At 39.3% G+C, this 19,825-nt stretch overlaps 1 protein-coding gene across 37 annotated transcripts in view; it reads right to left on the reverse strand.

Moving 5' to 3' along the window:
• NUMB (NUMB endocytic adaptor protein) overlaps positions 1-19,825 on the reverse strand; it is a 174,252-nt gene that overhangs the window by 11,498 nt on the left and 142,929 nt on the right. For 35 of the 37 annotated variants that reach the window (XM_021099490.2, XM_021099479.2, XM_021099487.2 and 32 more), the window contains 2 exons: positions 6,381-6,455; positions 4,289-4,429 (listed from right to left, as the gene is read on the reverse strand). The exons of the other annotated variants lie outside the window; for them this stretch is intronic. In XM_021099490.2, the coding sequence (XP_020955149.1) occupies positions 4,289-4,429; positions 6,381-6,455 (216 nt within the window). The remainder of the gene's footprint in view (positions 1-4,288; positions 4,430-6,380; positions 6,456-19,825) is intronic. 37 annotated transcript variants of the gene reach the window in all.

A 19,825-nucleotide genomic window follows, 5' to 3' on the forward strand; every position in this document is an offset into this window, starting at 1 on the left:
TCAGGTCCCTTTGTCACTCACGTTAGCTCTGGCCACCTCCTTAGAAGAGATTGTTAAGGTTTCAAGCCCTAAGTCTGGACACACAAACCTCTATTTGCTTTTTAGAGGAATAGTAAGAATATTTACCAAGCATTTCTAAAAAACCACTGCAAATCCAGGACAAATATCAGGGTTTAGATATACTGTCAACACGTCTAGGGACAAAAGGCGTAAACTTAAAACTTCAGATTAATAAATACAAATCTAGTGATGAGAAGGAATGAGATAAAGGAAAGTTTAGTTTTCTCAAGCCTCCCTTTCTGTGTGCTTCCCCTCTGGCCCATTTGGGCCCTCGGTGATTGCAAGCTCTCTCCCATACCTTCTACTTTTTTTCTTTGGCTGCACCCACGGCATGTGGAAGTTCCCAGGCCTGGGATCAAACCTTCGCCACAGCAGCGACAATGCCAGATCTTTAACCCACTAAACCACAAGGGAACTCCCTTTCCTATCTTCTTCTAGCATTCTCTAACCCCAATTCTAACTCCCAACCACACAGAGGCAAGAGTTAAAAGTAGAAAGTTATCCACACTTTCTATTTATAAAGGAATTATGCAGATACATCTCATTTGTTTCTGAGTGGAAAAAGTGGAGGGCTTATATAAACTAAATATTGTTTTAAAAATATATTGGATTGCCTAGAGTAAATTTAATAAACTTGGTGGCTTATTTTTACCAGGGTTACCTGTATTTTATTTTATTTTTATTTATTTATTTATTTTTTTGCTTTTTAGGGCCACACCCACGGCATATGGAGGTTCCCAGGCTACAGGTCCAACTGGAGCTATAGCTGCTGGCCTACACCACAGCCATAGCAATGCAGGGTCTGAGCTGCATTTGCGACCAACACCACAGCTCATGGCAACGCCAGATCCTTAACCCACTGAGTGAAGCCAGGGATCAAACCCGCAACCTGATGGTTCCTAGTCAGATTCGTTTCCACTGTGCCGCGATGGGAATTCCTATATTTTAAACTTTATCCCTAATTGTGAAATTTTAAAATTTAGAGATGATCTAGTAACTGTTGGCATCTTTAACAGTGAGAAGAGATTTGAGAACAGGGAGCCCTTTGTGGAGTTTTCAAAATCACATCAGGTAAGCAGCTGCCCCTACATATGTTTCTGAGTAAGTTTACTGGACTTCAAACGCCCATATAGAGACACTGTAAGAGGAGGTAAATGTCTTCAATGTTTTTTCCCAAGACTTCATTTGACTGTAAACTGTAAGGTCTTATATGACTGCTTATTTAAAGACTGACAGACTCAATCTTTATGAATTCATATGACTTTCTGTCTAACTTCTTCGTAGGATGATAAAAAGGTAGGCATTGAAATGTGAAACAGGAGAGAGTACTGGTAGTGAAAGAATTTTAGAACTTGTCTGCATTTGAACACAGCCCTATTACAAAGACACAACTATAGGCCAAATTAGCTTATTATTTCTCCTAGGCCTTAGGGAAGAAGTTCTTGGAAACAGATCCCTTGAGCTCCATCTCAAACCTACTGAATGAAAAACTCCGCAGGTGAAAAAAAAAAAAAAAAAAAAAAAAACTACAGGTGGGACCAAGCCATCTATTTTAACAAGTTCTTAAGGTGATTCTGAAACGGGAACCACTGGCCTAGGACAGTCAAAGAGCTTGAAGAACCATGATTTGCCAACAGAACTATATTATTTGCCAAAAAATATAGGGAAAATCTTGAACTCTTTGGATTCTGTGAGTGCACTGTTAGCAAAATACCCTGCTTTGTGGCTTAAGGTCTGATAGGAAGAAAGCGTTGTTTAGTTCTTTCAACTCATTCTCAAAGCACTTGTGTCAAAACCAAGGAGGAGCAGCTCTAACAATATCAGCCACTATTCTGGAGCAGTTCCCACAGGGAGGCACTATGTTAAGAGTGTTTATACTCATGACCAAATTCAGTCTTCACACCTATTATCTCCATCTTAGAGAAGTGGATACTAAGACCTAGAAAACGCTAAATAACCTGCCCCAAATCTCACAGTTAGTAAGAACCAGAACCAGGACTGGAACCTATATCTGATTCAGAGCCTGAGTTCCTAATGTTTGTTTATATACTGCTTTAAAAAACCCTTTTAGGAGTTCCCGTCCTGGTGCAGTGGAAATGAAAATCCGACTAGGAACCATGAGGTTGCAGGTTCGATCCCTGGCTTCGCTCAGTGGCTTAGGGAATCTAGCATTGCTGTGAGCTGTGGTGTAGGTCCCAGACTCTTCTCGGATTCTGCATTGCTGTGGCTCTGGTGTAGGCCAGCAGCTGTAGCTCCAATTAGACCCTTAGCCTGGGAACCCCCATATGCCGTGGGTGAGGCCCTAGAAAATACAAAAATACAAAAAAAAAAAAAAAAAACCAAACTAAAAAAACCTTTTGGTCAGCATTGAGTATGGCCACCACTTCCCTTCTAGGTTAAACCTTGGCAAGAGTTACTTAGTTGTAGCCTCCATGAATGCAGAATGGCTATACTGCCTTATTTTGTCTGGACTTTATTTAGTTATTTTTGTTTTTTTCCTAGGGCCTCTCCTGCGGCATATGGAGGTTCCCAGGCTAGGGGTCTAATTGGAGCTGTAGCTGCTGGCCTACACCAGAGCCACAGCAACGTGGGATCCGAGCCGAGTCTGCAACCTACACCACAGCTCATGGCAATACCAGATCCTTAACCCACTGAATGAAGCCAGGGATCAAACCCAAAACCTCCTGGTTCCTAGTCGGATTCGATAACCACTGAGCCACGACAGGAACTGTCTGGACTTTAAAAATTCAGAAATTAGGAGTTCCCATCATGGCGCCGTGGAAACAAATCCGACTAGGAACCATGAGGTTGCGGGTTCAATCCCTGCCCTTGCTCAGTGGGTTAGGATCTGGCGTTGTGTAAGCTGTGGTGCAGGTCGCAGATGCGGCTTGGACCCTGCATTGCTGTGGCTGTGGTATAGGCCGGCAGCTGTAGCTCTTATTGGACCCTTAGCCTGGGAATCTCCATATGCTGTGGGTGAAGCCCTAAAAAACAAATAAACAAAAGGCAAAAAAAAATTCAGAAATTACATTCTTAATGCTATAGCATAGTTAATTAAGATCATCATCTAAGAGACTTGTCTTTCATGTCAGAATTTTGGGTAATTCATATGAAGGATGATAGAATTGATTATTCTCTATTTTTAAATAAAACCAAAGATTTCTACTCCATAACAATTTCCAGCATAGTCCACTGTACTGTACTTTAGTATTTCTATTTTTTTTTATTTTTATTTTATTTATTTATTTATTTATTTATTTTTTTTGTCTTTTGTCTTTTTGTTGTTGTTGTTGTTGTTGCTATTTCTTGGGCTGCTCCCTCGGCATATGGAGGTTCCCAGGCTAGGGGTTGAATCGGAGCTGTAGCCACCGGCCTACGCCAGAGCCACAGCAACGCGGGATCCGAGCCGCATCTGCAACCTACACCACAGCTCACGGCAACGCCGGATCGTTAACCCACTGAGCAAGGGCAGGGACCGAACCTGCAACCTCATGGTTCCTAGTCGGATTCGTTAACCACTGCGCCACGACGGGAACTCCTAGTATTTCTATTTTTTAATTAATTGAAAATATACTCCGAATATTGCAGTAGAGTGTCTTTGCAAATGAATTTATAAGCAGCTTTCGAATGCCAGTATTTTCTATCCAGATGAATCAGCAAACAAATACACGTAAGATAGTTCTAATAATTAAAAGTTTCAAATTAAAAATTTTCTTTTTGTCTTTTTAGGGCCACACCAGAGGCATATGGAAATTCCCAGGCTAGGGGTCGAATTGGAGCTATAGCTGCCAGCCTATGCTCCAGCCACAGCAATGCAGGATCTGAGCTGAGTCACCACAGCTCACGGCAATGCCGGATCCTTAACCCACTGAGCGAGGCCAGGGATCAAACCTGCGTCCTCATGGATCCTAGTCAGGTTTGTTATCACTTAGCCACACGGGAATTCCTCAAATAAAATTTAGTAGCCACCATCACCAGAGCACTTTTACTTTCCTTTAATGACCTTGGATCTTAGTCAATCACCTTGCTCTGAGAGCAGTAGGGTCTCACCACAAATGTGAACTACTTGAATAAAAGGAGTGAAAGCAGACTAGTTTAGGCTCTTCTAAGTGCTGTAACATCACTTAACTTGATAAAAACGTAGTGGAAACTTGCTTGGCTGAGCCAATCTGGATAGAGTATGGTGAACTGAGGCTAGTCATGATGAAATCCATGCTGTTAGACTCACCGTGTCCTTGACAGCCATGAAGCAATGACAGATCCAGCGCCGAGTTGTGCCATCACGACATATGTAAGAGAAGGCTCTATCAAAGTTCCTATCTGGGGCACAGAAAGAAACTTTTTCTATTGTCTGGTCAACTATGAGGTCCTAGAAAAAGGGAAGCACAAAGGAACAGAGGCCTTATGAGATTATTCAAACTTCTCAGAAGAAACACAGGATGCACATTTCATAGCTCAATCTGAGCCAGAGGTCTGAATACTAAGAATCTGACCTAGGAGAGATCCCAAGAGGCACTTTGCCCAGATGCTTCCCTCACCTCATCTTCATGTTCCAAAATATAGGCTTGCTGACTCCAGATTTATCATGGTAAATTCCATGTTCAATTTTCAACATATGTAAGTCAATAAATTTAATCCAATTCCCATATAACATTGATATTACATTCAATAACATCATTTCTGGAACAGTTCTGTGCATTTATTAACTTACTGATCATTTAATTTTGAGTATGACTATGCTTTTATACTTGCTGAATGGCATAGCATATACAAAGTATAAACATCATACAAAATATTCTTTAAAATCTTGAGGCTCTGAGGCTCTTCTGTGTGATAAGATATTCTAGTGGCTTAAAATCCCTAGATGCTGAGGTAGGGGCTGTAAATGCTAAAACATACAAACAAAATGGCTTTTATGAAGCATAACTATGAGAATTCCTGTTGCTCCACAACCTTTCTGGTCAATTTTTTAGAGTTTTGCAATTCTGGTGGCTCATTATATTTTGCATAATCTTGACTGCTATGAATTTCCTCTTCAGTAAAGTGATCCTTCAAGTATTTTGGATTGTCTGTCATTTTTCTTTTGATATATAAGAGTCATTTATATATTCTAAATATGAGCTCTTTATAAGCTATACACATAGCAAAATTTATTTTCTGCTCACAATGGGTCCCAGGGTGATTACTGAAAATGGGAAATAGAAATACTAAACCAATTAATGCCAGTGTTATAAGTAGCCACCAGGGGGCAGTATCACTTTCTAACTATTGTGTAAAACAATTAAAAATAAAGCCTCTACACACAACAAATTTCATCCAAAGCATTAATGAAAACTACACAAATTCTGGAGTTCTCTTGTGGCACAATGGATTAAAGACCTGGCATTGTCACTGCAGAGGTGTGGGTCACAGCTGTGGCATGGGTTCAATCCCTAACCCAGGAATTTTCACATGCCAAAGGTAGCAAAAAAAAAAAAAAAAAAAAAAGATATGTTCTCCTCCTTTCAATGACATCTGAGGTTTTTGGGTCTTTTCTGAAAATTGCCTTCTTGTTAAAATTCTTACAGATTTTTGGTCTCTTAGAAAATTTTAATTAATGATTAAATGGACTTATATAAATAACACCTTATGCTCTCTAAGTGCAGGGTCTATGTCTTGTCTTATCTAGGCATGTAGGATCATGCCCTTTCAAATGCAAAATGCTACTGGTTATTTGAGATAATGTGTGGATTCTGAGTAATGTTAACCAAAGAGCCATTTACTAGTTCTTAAGATTTCACCTGAGTTTTCAGTTAATAGCAGGTTAATCAGTTCAAATATCACTTTCTGAAAATACAGTATTTTATGAAGGAACAAGAAGAAATTTCATATGTGGCCCATCATTTTTTAAAAAAATTTTTAATGGTGGTAAAAGTTCTATCATCTTTCACATCGAACTTATGGTGGTAAACATTTTTTTTAAAAAATGTCTAAGAACAAAAATAGAACTAAGATCTTTTTTTTAAGTTTATATGACTTTTTAATTTTTTCCATTATAGTTGATTTATAGAACTCAGACCTTACATAAAGTATAATACGCAGTAGGCTAAACATGCTGCGCCATGCAGAGCAAAATGCTGAGAGAATTCTCTTCTATTTTTCATAAGGTAAATGAGTAACTAAATTGGTTTTCTGAATATTAAACTAGTCTCTCAGAAGGTCGTACTTTGGACAAAGTGGAAGGATACAGAGTAACTGCAACAGCTTAATGGCATTATATTTGATCATCAGGGATAGAAAAAACATGAGTGATAACATTTAAGCTTATATGGAAGTTTTACCTTAGTTTTTTCATCCACAACTCTGAGTCCATCTGCTGATACCCACAGGACTGCTTTAACCGCTTTCTTTCCAGTCTTTTAGGAGAAACCAAAAAGGAAAGGGGGAGACACACACATATACAATATTAAAAAAAAAAAAGTCATCTTCCACAGACAACATTGACTTCTGCCTTCCAAAAGTCACAAGTACAGATGGAGACCAAGTTCAGGAAAGTGCCCAAAGCCAGATATGCAAACCAAACTGCAGAAACATTCAGGAAAAAACAAGCCAAAGCCATTATTTTAGAAACACAATGCGAAACAATAAGATAAAATTAAGGGGACAGATGGAATAAAACCCAAGATATCACATTCCATAAAGGGCAAAGAATAAGTAGATTCTTTACCTATTTTGAAACTCAATCACAAAAACCAAGAGTTAGATAAATACTAAAACATAAGGAGTTACACCACAAGTAGCTTCTATGAGTGTATCTAGAGTAGAAAGTAATAAAGTCTAAATTGAGATGCTGACCATTCTACTATCCTTTGAGGCCAATGTATTTAGCAAGACCCTGAAATTTTCATCTTAAAAACCCACGATGTCTTCATCACTCCTTAAATAATCTTTAAAAACCATTATTTCTTCTCTCAGGATTAGAAGAAACTGAACTGGTTAGAGCAGAGCTAGTTTAGTTTTTAATTTGACATTAAATGCATAGAGACAGTTTGGGGACATAGGAGGATTAAAAAACTGTTGGAAAATTATTATCCTTATAAGATAAATTCTTTTTACTGGCTAAGAAGACTTTGGGCACACAAAATCACATGAGAACAAGCTGATGTATGATTTCTCCTGTGATGGAAAGAAAATGGGACAGTGGGCATTTCTAATAGTAATTTATCAGCTTCATTTCTACTACTCCAAGGATACAAGCAAAATAAAATAAAAGCAAAGTGAAGGCTGAGAATAGGTATCAGAATATCAAAAAAAGTATAGATCAAAAGGAATCTGGTACTAAAAGTTGGAGCAGCAGCCTCTAGAAGGGACAAAGAAGGATAAAGAAATGTCTACCATTCTCCACTGTACATGCCCAAACCCAGCATAGAAGGCATGGCTTTATTTAAGTGAAAGTGTTTGTGTAATCCACTCCAGGCTTCATCTCCACCACTGCAACTTTTCTGATGAGAGCCTATTACATGCCAGGCAGCAGAAATACTTGAAGAGTTCACCGTCCACTGAAAGGTGATGCTCAGATAAACAAAAATTAATACAGTAATGAGTGCTGGAGTAGAACCAAAAACAGTGTATAACAATGTCAAGAAGGAGGCATGGTCAAATCTATATGTGGAACTTGGGGAAGGTTATTCAAAAGAAAAGATTGAACTGGGTACTAAAATAATGCTTCTAGATGCCCCAGGTAGGAAGGCAAGGAAGCAGTGGAGGTAGAGGACATTCCAGTGTGGCCTGAAAATAGGGTGGGTCGGTGAGGCATAGTGGGAGATAAAGAGCAGGAAAGGCCTAGCCATAGAGGGCCGGGGATACCTGCTAAAGAATTCTATCTTAATTCTGTGGGCAATTAGGAGCTACTTGCAAAGAATTTTAAATACAATTAAACAGATTTGTATTTTTAAAAAATATCACTTCAGCAGCAGGGCGGCAGAGCAGAGGAGTTGGAAAGAGACTGACAGGAGGTAGAAAGTCCACGACAAGATTCCAAGTGAGAGAAAATGAGGGTTTAGCTCTCTTGGCTGAGACAGAGAGAGATGAGAAAGTCTTAAATGGTAAATGTAAGAGAGAAGGTGAAGACTCCTCTCTGGTTCCCAGCTTTGCTAACTGGGTGGAGAGGGTACCACTAACTAAGATAGAGAACAGATGCAAAAGCAAGTTTGGGAGGTGAAGAATAGGATTTCAGTTTTAGACAAGCGAAGTTTGTGATGTCTGTGCAATACTGAAACAATTGAATATATAGATCTAAAGCTCAGTAGAGAATTCTAAGATGAAATTTTAGTTTTGGGAGACATCAATCATGGGAGTAATAAGAAGGCCAAGCCAGGAGAGAATATCAATAATTAAGGAACTGGGAGATGGGCAGTGAAATAGCAAAAAAACCCACTGTGACGCAATGGGCTAATGATACAGCTTTTCTCTATGGTGTTTCTGGTTCTATCCCTGGCCTGGTGCAGTGGTTTAAGGATCTGGCATTGCCTCAGCTGAGGCATAGGTCGAAGATGTGGCTCAGATTCAGGCTCTGGCCAGGGAACTTACATATGCCTCAGGTGTGGCCAAAAAGGGGATTAAAAAAAAGGAACAGCCAGTGGGACAGAAGAATGAAGAGAGAGTAGGGTCATTGAAACGAAAGGAGAATGGTTTTGAGAAGAAATTGGTTCAAAATGTCAAATGTTGCAAAATGACCACGGAAGGAAAGATGTAAAATGTGCCCATTGGACTTAGCAACGAGTAAGACAAGACAGAGTGACAGGGGTTGTGGTGGTTACTTTTATCTGTCAGACTGGCTAAGCTATGGTTGTCTAGTTGTTTGATCAAACACTAGTCTACAGGTTGCTATAAAGGCATTACATCAATTGACTTTAGGTAAAAGAAATTACCCTTGATAATATAGGTGGGCCTCGTACAATCAGTTAAAGGCCTTAAGGATTAAAAACTGAGGTTCCCCCCAAGAAGAATTCCACCTTAAGTCTGTAACGTAGAAATTCTCCCTGAATTTCCAGTCTGCTGGTCTGCCTACAGATTTCAGGCTTGCTAGACCCTATAATCACATGCATGAATTCTAAAATAAATCCTTCCCTTCATATACATATATGTATATACACACACATATGTATAGATAGAAAGAGATATCTAAAAACAGAGAGAGAGAAACAGATGGTGATTCTGTTTCTCTGCAGGATTTGACTAATAAAAAAGTGAAGTCAGACTATAATGGGTTGAGAAGTAAATGAAAGGCAAGAAGAGTCTACACATATTAAATGCTCTCTTTAAAAAAGCTTTTTTTTTTGGGAGTTCGCAATGTGGCACAGCAGAAACAAATCCGATTAGGAATCATGAGGTTGTGGGTTTGATCCCTCACTCAGTGAATTAAAGATCTGGCATTTCTGTGAGCTGTGGTGTAGGTCGCAGATGCAGCTTGGATCTGGCGTTGCTGTGGCTCTGGTGTAGGCCAGCAGCTACAGCTTCGATTAGACCCCTAGCCTGGGAACCTCCATATGCCTCGAGTGCGGCTCTAAAAAGACAAAAAGAGCTATAAGGCAAGGGGGGACAGGTAGAGGATCAAGGGAGGTCCTTTTAGAATTGTGGTAAATTAGCATGATATACTAGAAACGGAATGGATTTTGGAGTAAGACAAATATAAGCCTGAATTCAATGCCACTATTTATAAGCTAAGCAAGTTATGTAATCCTCTGAGCTTCTATTTCTTTATCTGTAAAGTACTGAGACTGCAGGCCCAAGAAAGGGAAGAGTAATATATAGAACACAGTCCTCCAGGAGGCAAAATAGGATGAGGCTAGAATACAAGTTTTAGATGGGAAGAGGGTTGTCCCTTCCTTGAAATGGAGGGATGGAGTAAAGATAGATTTGTAAAGGAGTGAGTGACAAACTGAGGAAGTTCACTCCAGAGAGCCACAAATTCATCTGTAAAGGAGATGAGATCACCTACTTTACTTTGCTAGGGAGAAAAAGGTAAAGAGGCAGAGTAAGAAAGTAAAGATTTATGGAGTTCCCGTTGTGGTACAGTGGAAATGAATCCGACTAGGAACCATGAGGTTGCAGGTGCGATCCCTGGCTTTGCTCAGTGGATCTGGTGTTGCCGTGAGCTGTGGTGTAGGTCACAGATGCGGCTTGGACCCCAGTGGCTGTGGCTTTGGCGTTGGCCGGCGGGTACGTCTCTGATTAGACCCCTAGCCTGGGAACCTCCATATGCTGCAAATGCGGCCCTAAAAAGCAAAAAAAAAAAAAAAAAAAGTAAAGATTTACAATAGCAGTATTGGGACAGTATATCGTATAGTGACTCAGCAAAACTCTGGGACCAGGCTGGTGTTTGGGTTTGAATTCTGGTTCTGCCACTTACTAGTATGACCAACAACAAATTACTTAACTTCTCCATGCCTCAGCTTCTACATCTGCACAATGACACCTCCAACATAATGTCATATACCTTGTGGGATTATTATAGGGATTCAATAATATATACTGTCCAAAAAGGGACTCCTTTGAAAGTAAAAGGAGGCATTATTAAAGCCCAGAAACAGCTGTTATACTGGGGCTGTTCAGGCAAACTGGGATAATAGTCACTCTATCAACAACAGTAACTGCTCATATTTAATAAACACTTAAGTAACCTTTAGTATTTTGCAGGAAGGTGAGCTCCACGAGGGCAGGGTTTTTTCCATACGTAATGCTATATTCTCAGTGCTTAGCATAATGCCTGGTACAGAGAAGGAGTTTAATAAGTATTTGTTGAAGTAACAAATTTGCTAAATATTTGCTGTAGGGAATAGGAGACAGTTAATCAATGACTGCCAGATGGCACTGAAAATCCATGTAAGAAATTTAAATTTGCAGTTTTCTCAACATGCTCATTGGACAACTACAGCCTATAGAGTTCAGCACTGGAGGCAATAAGTAAAACTACTTCAAGGTTGGGAGACTTGAAGGTGGGAAAAATAAAAGTCATTTAACCACGTCTGCCCCTCAGCGGTGCTCTGACCACGGCAATGACATCAGATCCTTAACTTGCTAGGCCACCAAGGAACTCCAAAAGGTCATTTTAGAATGAGACTGTCCCTCGTCTAGTCTCCTTATCATATACAGCGAAATATTTTCTTAGCCCAATTAGACTATTACACAAACATCTTTTTGAGGTATATCTTTAAAATAATTTTAATGGTGTTGTACTAAAATATCAACCAGGCATTGTAACCATCATACTTCATAGCATCTGACCTCGAAATAGGGTAATAAAACAGATTAATATGAGTTCTTCCCCCGGTTCATAAATTTGAGTGCTAGTTCTTGGATGTCACTATAATTTTCCATGTTACAATTACTTCAATCAGGTACTGAGCTATTAACACTCAGACACCTGCAACTAAAATTACATTCAGACGTCCTCTCACAAATTCTATAGTGGTAAAGCTTTTGTACTATAAACTTCAGAGTTTTCATTCTGATAATATAAACTAAGATTCCTAAGCACTTCTGAGAAAATGATAAAAGTCATAGATAGAAGATCAAAGTTTTCCTAAAACTGTCTACTTAGCCAATAACTTAGGATGATAAGGCCAAAGTTAGCAAACCACAGGACCAAAAAAAGAGATAATTTAGAGTAAGTATGAAATGTAAAATTTACAGCTATCTTAGTAACACAAACACCCCTTTAAAAAAAAAGACTACATAATACCTCAGACTAATCCAAATGTGGTAGACGTAAGGTACATGTAAGATATTAAGCTTTTTTTTTATTTGTTTTGTTTTGGTCTTTTTGCCTTTTCTAGGGCTGCTGCCCACGGCATATGGAGGTTCCCAGGCTAGGGGTCAAATTGGAGCTATAGCAACCAGCCTACACCACAGCCACAGCAACATGGGATCCAAGCCGCATCTGCGACCTACACAACTCACGGCAACGCCAGATCCTTGACCCACTGAGCAAGGCCAGGGATTGAACCCGCAACCTCATGGTTCCTATTTGGATTCGTTAACCACTGAGCCACGACAGGAACTCCAAGAATTCTTTTATCACTATTGTTCCAACACTTTCTATTTTAATAATAATTTCAAGGTTATAGGTAGAATTCATACTGACTAGTGTCAATGTATGAAAATGCTTTACAACAAAGAAAAAACTGCTTATTCTTCAGGAAAGAAAATGGGTCTAACATTAACAGAACTGCAGTAAACTCTGAGAAGGATCAAGCTACCCTATGAATAAAAACTGTCAAATAAAGTATAATTTTCAGGTGACCACTCAGCTCTCTAAATATTCAAATTAGAATTTTAAAACTAATATTTCCCTCAAACATCTTTCATTATGGGTAGATATAAACCAATACGGAAATTAAGCAGACTCGGACCCTGGAGAAGATGATGGCAGGTAGTGGGTCTATTATAAATTACTAATCAATAAACTTGAACTGCAAGTAGAAAAAATGTATAGGTAATCTGAACATGAAAATGCCAGTGAAGAAACACCAAACCGCTGCAAAAGTGACATGGAATAGTAACTAAACAAGCTCAGTACACTGTAAGATCATTTCCCCCCAAATGTAAAAGGCAATGAAATAACTAATCACGTAAAGAACTGCCATCTACCTACCTATTTATCTCCAGAAGGTTTTTTTTTGCTTTTTCGGAGTAGTTCCCACTTAAAAATTTTTTTAAAGGATGGAGATCACAAGGTGGTAATAGTCTCAGTATGCTGACAGAGCCTTACAGTCACTCTTTTATTTTACACATTGGTGTTATCTGAGGAAGTACTTCAGATTCCCAGTCGAAAAAGTAAGTTTCTAAACTGTTTAAATGAGGGATTGGCAAGCTTTTTTTTGGTGAAAGACCAAATATCAAAGGCTTTGCAGGCCCTATGGTCTATGTCACAACTACTCAACTTGGCCCTGCAGTACAGAAGCAGCCACAGACAATACGTAAACAAATGGACATTAATTCGTTCCAATAAAACTTTATTTACAAAAACAGGTAGTGGGCCATACCATAATTTGATGACCTCTGATACAAATCATCAGAAGCCCTGGAAAGCAATCATTACTTAAACCTGTTTTGAAAAGACAAATCATTATACTGAAATGTTAGACCTGTTTGGAATTGTCTCTGAATTTTTTTCCTTTTTTTAAAATGTGCTTACACTATTTCAAACTGAGACCCAAATTTCAGGTGCAGTCCAACTCTAAAGTTCTATGATTCCTAAGACCAGCAATAAGAACATGCAATTAATAAAGATAGAAGTGCTATTTGGAGGCAAGACAATTGTACTGGGCATATGATAGATGACAGCAAAAAAGTGTTCTAATGGAAGCTAAAGCAAAGAAATGCTCTAAAGACACACAGAAGCACAATTTGGCATAGCTATGAAGTGTTAAGAAGCAACAGCAGCAAACAGACCAATTTGGGCAGGAAAGGTAGAACAAGTCATTCTTTCTGAGCAAGTGATTTGCCATGATATTGTGCAGAGTTCTTTCTGCTACACACCAAAGAGGCCTTCAAAGGTACCCAATGTATAAAGAATCTCTGGTCAGTCTTTCTATCACACCTACACACACAGAGATAACCTAGTCATTATGGAATAATAACAACATATTAGCAGGCAACCATGACACAGTGTGCCTGTAACAAATAAACAGAGACTTCTTTCACAGGAAACTTGGCTTCATTTTTTTAAAAAAATCTGATTTTAAGGGCCTTAAAATCTATTATTTGATGACATTTGAATTTCTGAACAGAACTGAACAAATTTTTATGTTCAAATTTAATGAACAAATTTTCTCTTATAATTCCAGGATAAAAGTCTGTACTTCCGAAGGACAAGACAATGAAGGAGAAAACACAACTTTCTATAGGATTTGAAACTGATACTACCTCCAATGGCTGCTTTGTAAAAAAAAAAAAAAAAAAAAAAAAGTACAGTAACTTTTAACCTGTACTTTCTTAAGTGGGAAGGGCCTTTAAATGCTTTTCGGAAAAGATAAAGGATGGTAGCAGGTCATGAACCAAACAGCAAAGGTGAGATTTTTGGAGGCAATTTAGCTCTTCTAGTTTGCAAATCACTTTTAAGGGAAGGAGGGAACCTAGAAACTATTCTAATATTAAGCTCTTATTTCAAATGTATATATTAACAAAAATAAAAATTCCACAGGGATCTCAAATCCAACCTAATCAAAACCAAATCATTTTATACACCTCTTCTCATAGTGAAGGATTCCGCCATGCCTTGGTCATCTGTAGCATAAACTTGGGTCTTATCTTTTGTCTCCTTCTGTATGTCCCCAGATCGAATGAGTGAATGAGTTAGAGCAGGTTCTCTCTCACCCTAGTGGTCCTGTTAATGCTGTTCCTTCTCTCTGAAATGCTTTTCTCCTCTAATTGAATTTAACTGGAACTTAACAGTCTAAAATCTCAGCCTTAGGTATCATCTCCTCTCAGAAGCCTTAATCACAATCTCTCACATTTATTCTCCCTCTCTGCTCCAGCAGTACCTGTTATTATTCCACAATTTGGTGACCTTTTTTTTTTAACCTGTTTTTTCCCACTACACGGTGAACTTGAAAGCAGTGCATATGTCACTCACCAACTCAGACATTTTGGAGCAGCTACTATGGAGCACATACTATTCCAGGCATTGAAGATTTCAGCACTGAACAAAATAGGTGAAGATCTCTGTCCACAGAAAGCTTATGTTTTAGTGAGGAAGAGATAAATAAGTAAAATGAATGCTATGACAAATGGTGATGACTCCTATCAGAGGAAAATAAAGCTAGGAAGGGAATAGTGAGTGTGTCTATATGGAAGAGGGTGGCATTTGACATTTTTTTTCTTTTTAGGGCTGCACCCTAAAAAGGGAGCTTCCCAGGCTAGGGGTCGAATTGGAGCTATAGCTGCCAGCCTACGCCACAGCCACAGCAATGCTGGATCCAAGCCACGTCTGCAACCTACACCACAGCTCACAGCAATGCCAGATCCTAACCCACTGAGCAAGGCCAGGGATTGAACCTGCAACCTCATGGCTCCTAGTCGGATTTGTTTCCGCTGCGCCACGATGGGAACTCCGCATTTGAAATTTAAAATAAGGTTCTCTCAGTGACTGCCTCACTGAAAATGGGGCTTTTGAGAAAAGAATGGAAAGAGATGAAGAAGTGAGTCATGCATATATCTGGATGATGCATGTTCCAGATTAGAGGTTATAGCAAGTGCAAAGGTCTTGAGATGGAAGCAAACCTGGTCTAGGCATAGCAAGGAGGCTAGTGTGGCTGGAACAGAGGAAGCAAGAGGAGAAGATAGGAAAAAGGTCAGAAAAAAAGACTTCAGTTTTTACTCTGAGTAGGTCAGGAAGCTACTGGAGGATCTGGGGCAGTGGGGCAACACATCAGACCTGTTCTAAAAAAAAATCACTCAGGGTAATACCTTGAGAACAGATGGCAGGGGGATAATCATTAAAGCAGGTGGAAGGGAACACTAATGCAATGATTCAGGGGAGAGGAGAAGCTGGACCAGGGCAGTTGTGGTGGAGGTGGTAAGACAGGAACTGCTGATAGGACGGACAGGAAAGGATGAAACTGAGAGTTTCAGAATTTGGTTTGTGACGTGTTAGTGTGAGATACCTAGTATGAAGTATTTAATGATGATGATGATGATGATACCTGGTATTTATCCAAATGGCAGCCTGTTCTGTATACTTGGCTTACATTTATCATTTAATCTTCACAACAATCACATGAGGTTGGAATCAGTATTATCCTTTTCTAATAGATGTGGAAGCTGAGGTACAGAATGGTTAAGAACCTCTCCCAAGGACATAAAGCTAAGAAGTGGCTGAGCCAGGGTTAAATACAATCAATCTAGATCCCAAGAGTCTGTGTCCATGACCCTTATGTTATACTGCTTCTAAGATGGAAATACCACTACAGAGTTCAGGAGAGATGTCTGGAGATAGAAATGTCTAATTTCTCAGCACAGAGGTGGTATTTAATCCCATACCACTGGAAGAGATCATCAAAGGAGAGGTGTAGGTAGAGCAGAGTCCAACGTCTGAGAAGTAGGCAGCATCGTAAAGGAAAATCAAGAGAGTATGACCCCTGAACTCTCAATCAACAGTGTTTCAAGAAGCGGGAGGGATGGGCTATGTCAAATGCTGCGGATGGTTGAGAAAATTGATAGGACCACTGGAACAATCATACGATGACTTGACAACTACTGAGGGGAGAAGTCTGATTAAATTGAGTTTAACAGAGCAAAGGAGAACAGAAACTGAAGGCACCAAGAAGAAACCTTTTTAAAAAAAGATGGTTTGTTTCCATGCTAATGAATGATCCACTAGAGAAAGAAAAACTGATTATGGAGGAGAGAGATGGTAGCATTATCAGAGTAAATAAGAGCTGGAATAAGAATCTAGGAATTGGCCTCAGCTAGAAGCACAGACAGCTCATCTCTTGAATAGGAGGGAACAGGGTATATGTGCATGAATGCACATAGGAGAGTAGATGTGGTGTCATATTTGAGTTTTCTTCTGATTAATTCTACTTTTTCAGTGAAGTAGGAAGCAAGGTCATCAGCTGCAAGAGAACAGAGTAAGAAATTCTAGAGTTTTAAGGAAAAGGAAAGAGGAGTCAAACAGTCATCTAAAAATGAGAGTAAATGGACTAAAAAAAGATTTTCTTGCTTAGCTTTGATCTGGATAGCCTAGTACAGTTCCTAGTATGTTTTAGACATTAACTGTGACTTGAGGCTTAAGAACTACTGAACTTTATTTTTTGAATTTATCCTTTTAAATGTGTAGTTATGCATTTTTTCCCTCTTTTTGGCCATACTCGCATATGGACGTTCACAGGCCAGGGATCGAACTCACACCACAGCAGTGACAATGCCAGATCCATAACCTGCTGAGCCACCAGGAAACTCTTCATGAATACAAAATAAAAAAGATAACTCCAAAGGTTAACACCTTTTTTTTTTTTTAATCTAGAAAAGGCCAGTGACCAGGGCATTTGACATATTAATTGATCATGTCATAGCAAATACTGATGCTAAGGATCAGTGGAAATCTTCTGATTACGTTTGGGATTGTCCCTTTTCTTCTTCGGCAATCTGCTATAACGCACTTCAAAAGGAAAAATAAACCAAAACCTAGAAGATGAATCTAATAAACTATAAGAGAAGGTAAAATTTATAGAAAGGCATGGAAATTTAAAAAGCAAAAAGGAAGCAGAGAAAAGGGGCAAGAGATATTCCCTCACTTCTAAGGGAAAGAATCTGGAATGAAGATAAGCACTAAATACAATTTGTCAAAGAAAAAATTGGGGAAATCTAAATAGAAAGTAGATGTAAGTACACTGATTTAACAGTGGTCATAAATACCGTGAAATGTTTTACTCTTGAGAATTAGGTGAAAACAATACATGCATTACTTTTCAACTATGTATTCTCTAAAACATAACTATTTCTAATGATGCCACTGCAATTGTGACAGCATAAAAACTTGAAAAATGCACTTGGCAGGAGTTCCCGTTGTGATGTAGCAGAAAGGAATCCGACTAGGAACCATGAGATTTTGGGTTCGGTCCCTGGCCTCGTTCAGTGGGTTAGGGATCTGGCGTTGTGGTGAGCTGTGGTGTAGGTTGCAGACGCGGCTCGGATCTGACACTGCTGTGGCTGTGGCGTAGGCTGGCAGCTGTAGCTCCGGTTCGACCCCTAGCCTAGGAACCTCCCTATGCTGGGAGTGCAGACCTAAAGAGCAAAAAAAAAAAAAAAAAAAAAAAAAGAAAAAAGTACACTTGGCAATACATTAACAGTATCTGTTAGAACAGATATTATAATATTTTAGGTGATTTTTTACAATTAGAAGTGGTTCCCCCTCAGTCAAATAATAGCCCAGGGATGAGTTTGCAAACTCAAATGCCGACAGGGTTAAAAGCAGATAACAAAATGAGTGAAGCAGGCTGAGTAAGGACAGTAGAGAGATGCAGGGATTGTGGCAAACAGGTGACCAAAGGGTACAACTGATACTCAGCAACCCATTGTTGCTGCATAGAAAGTATGCCATTTTGCCAGATCTTCCAATTCTTAAGAGAGATATCCCAGCTTTTATATGAAGTTTTTCAATGTTTGAAATACTGGCAAATGATTCAAATTTACAAACTGTGCACAGACCATACAATGCACGTTTGTGGGAAGCATTCAGGCCCTTGGGCTGTCTAGGGTCCACTGCATCCAACCCTTCTCCTTTCACTATAATCAAGGCCCACCTTTAATGAGAAAACATCAATGTGGGCTGGATGAAAGAACTCTGCAGGAAGTTTCAGAAAACCTTGCTTTCAGGGTAGGCACTGCCATTTACTACTAGCTGGGTGACCTCTTTGAGCTTGTTTATTCATTTGTAAAAATGTAGTTTCATGAACTATCATGTCTAATTTACTGAGCTGCTATGAGTAGCAAGTCAGGAAGTAGGTCAAAGCCCAACACAAACCATAAAGCTCTATATAAATACAAGTAAATGGCTGAGAGATGGTAGAAAATATATATTGGTCTCTGCCTGGTCCTGGAATAGAGCTCCTGAAATTCTTGTAATTTCCTAAGTGATAAGAGCCCCAAGAGCACCTTTTATCCTGATATTTGGTCTTTGACCCCACTCCCATGTCTTAAAAAACCCTTGTAAATTCCTAAGTGATAAGAGCGTCTTTTGTTCAGAAACAACCCTAGGGTGGGGCTGGGGGCTGCGGGGGAGGCTCCTGGATGAGGGTGGGTCACCGGGGATTTTCAGCCTCATCCCCCACCCTCTAAAGAGGGAAGAGGGGCTGGAATTGGAATTAATAATCAATCATGCCTTTGTGAGGAAGCCTCCACAAAACTCCAGTAGCACAAGGTTCAGAGAGCTTCCAGGTTAGCAAACACATCCACACGGAGAGGGTGACATACTCCAATTTCAAAGGGACAGAAGCTCCTGCACTTGGGACACTCCCAGACCTTGTCCTACTACATATCTCTTCATCTGGCTCATCTCTATCTTTCATCATATCCTTTAATAAAGTGGTAAACATAAGTGTTTCCTTGAATTCCGTGAGCAAATTAATCAAAACTGAGGAGGAGGAGGAGCTCCAATTTGTCACCAAATTAAAAAGAAGTTACAGGGAACCTGGGGACCTACTACCTGCAAGTGGCATCTGAAGTGGGTGAGCAGTCTTGTGAGACCGAGTCCTTATATCTATGGGATCTGACACTCTCCAGGTATACAGTGTTAGAATTGAGTTAAATTGTAGGAAATCCAGATGGTGTCACAGAGAACCGTTTGGTGTAAGGGAGAAATCTCTACACATTTGATGACCAGAGTTGAAGTGTTTTGTGTCAGCAGTAAGAGAGACAGATAGGAGAAAGATTCACAGAAGGTAGACCGAACTGAGTTTTTCTAATACGATGGCTTTAAAAAGAGACCTAATAGAGATATAAAATATTCTTAGGCCACCCTATGTTCAGTCAGTTCCTCATAAAATGGTAATATAGATTACTCAGTTCATGAATTTCCTTAAATACATTAAAATTAGAAGATCCTTTTCAAATGTTAAGTGCCACATAATTGCTTGGTATTTGCCCAGTATGCTAAATACACTAGCAGCTGCATATAATACTTCCTAAAAAGTTGAGCATATTCTTGGCTTTCCTAAAACAATGAGCAATTTTATGTAGCTAAGTTTAAAAAAAGGTATTTCAAACTCTGCTATAGAATGCA

This window comes from Sus scrofa, chromosome 7 (assembly GCF_054392235.1).
Source record: "Sus scrofa isolate SSC_HxYL_T2T_F1_AM1 chromosome 7, Sscrofa_HxYL_maternal_Yorkshire_Landrace_v2.0, whole genome shotgun sequence".
NCBI classification, from domain to species: Eukaryota; Metazoa; Chordata; class Mammalia; order Artiodactyla; family Suidae; genus Sus; species Sus scrofa.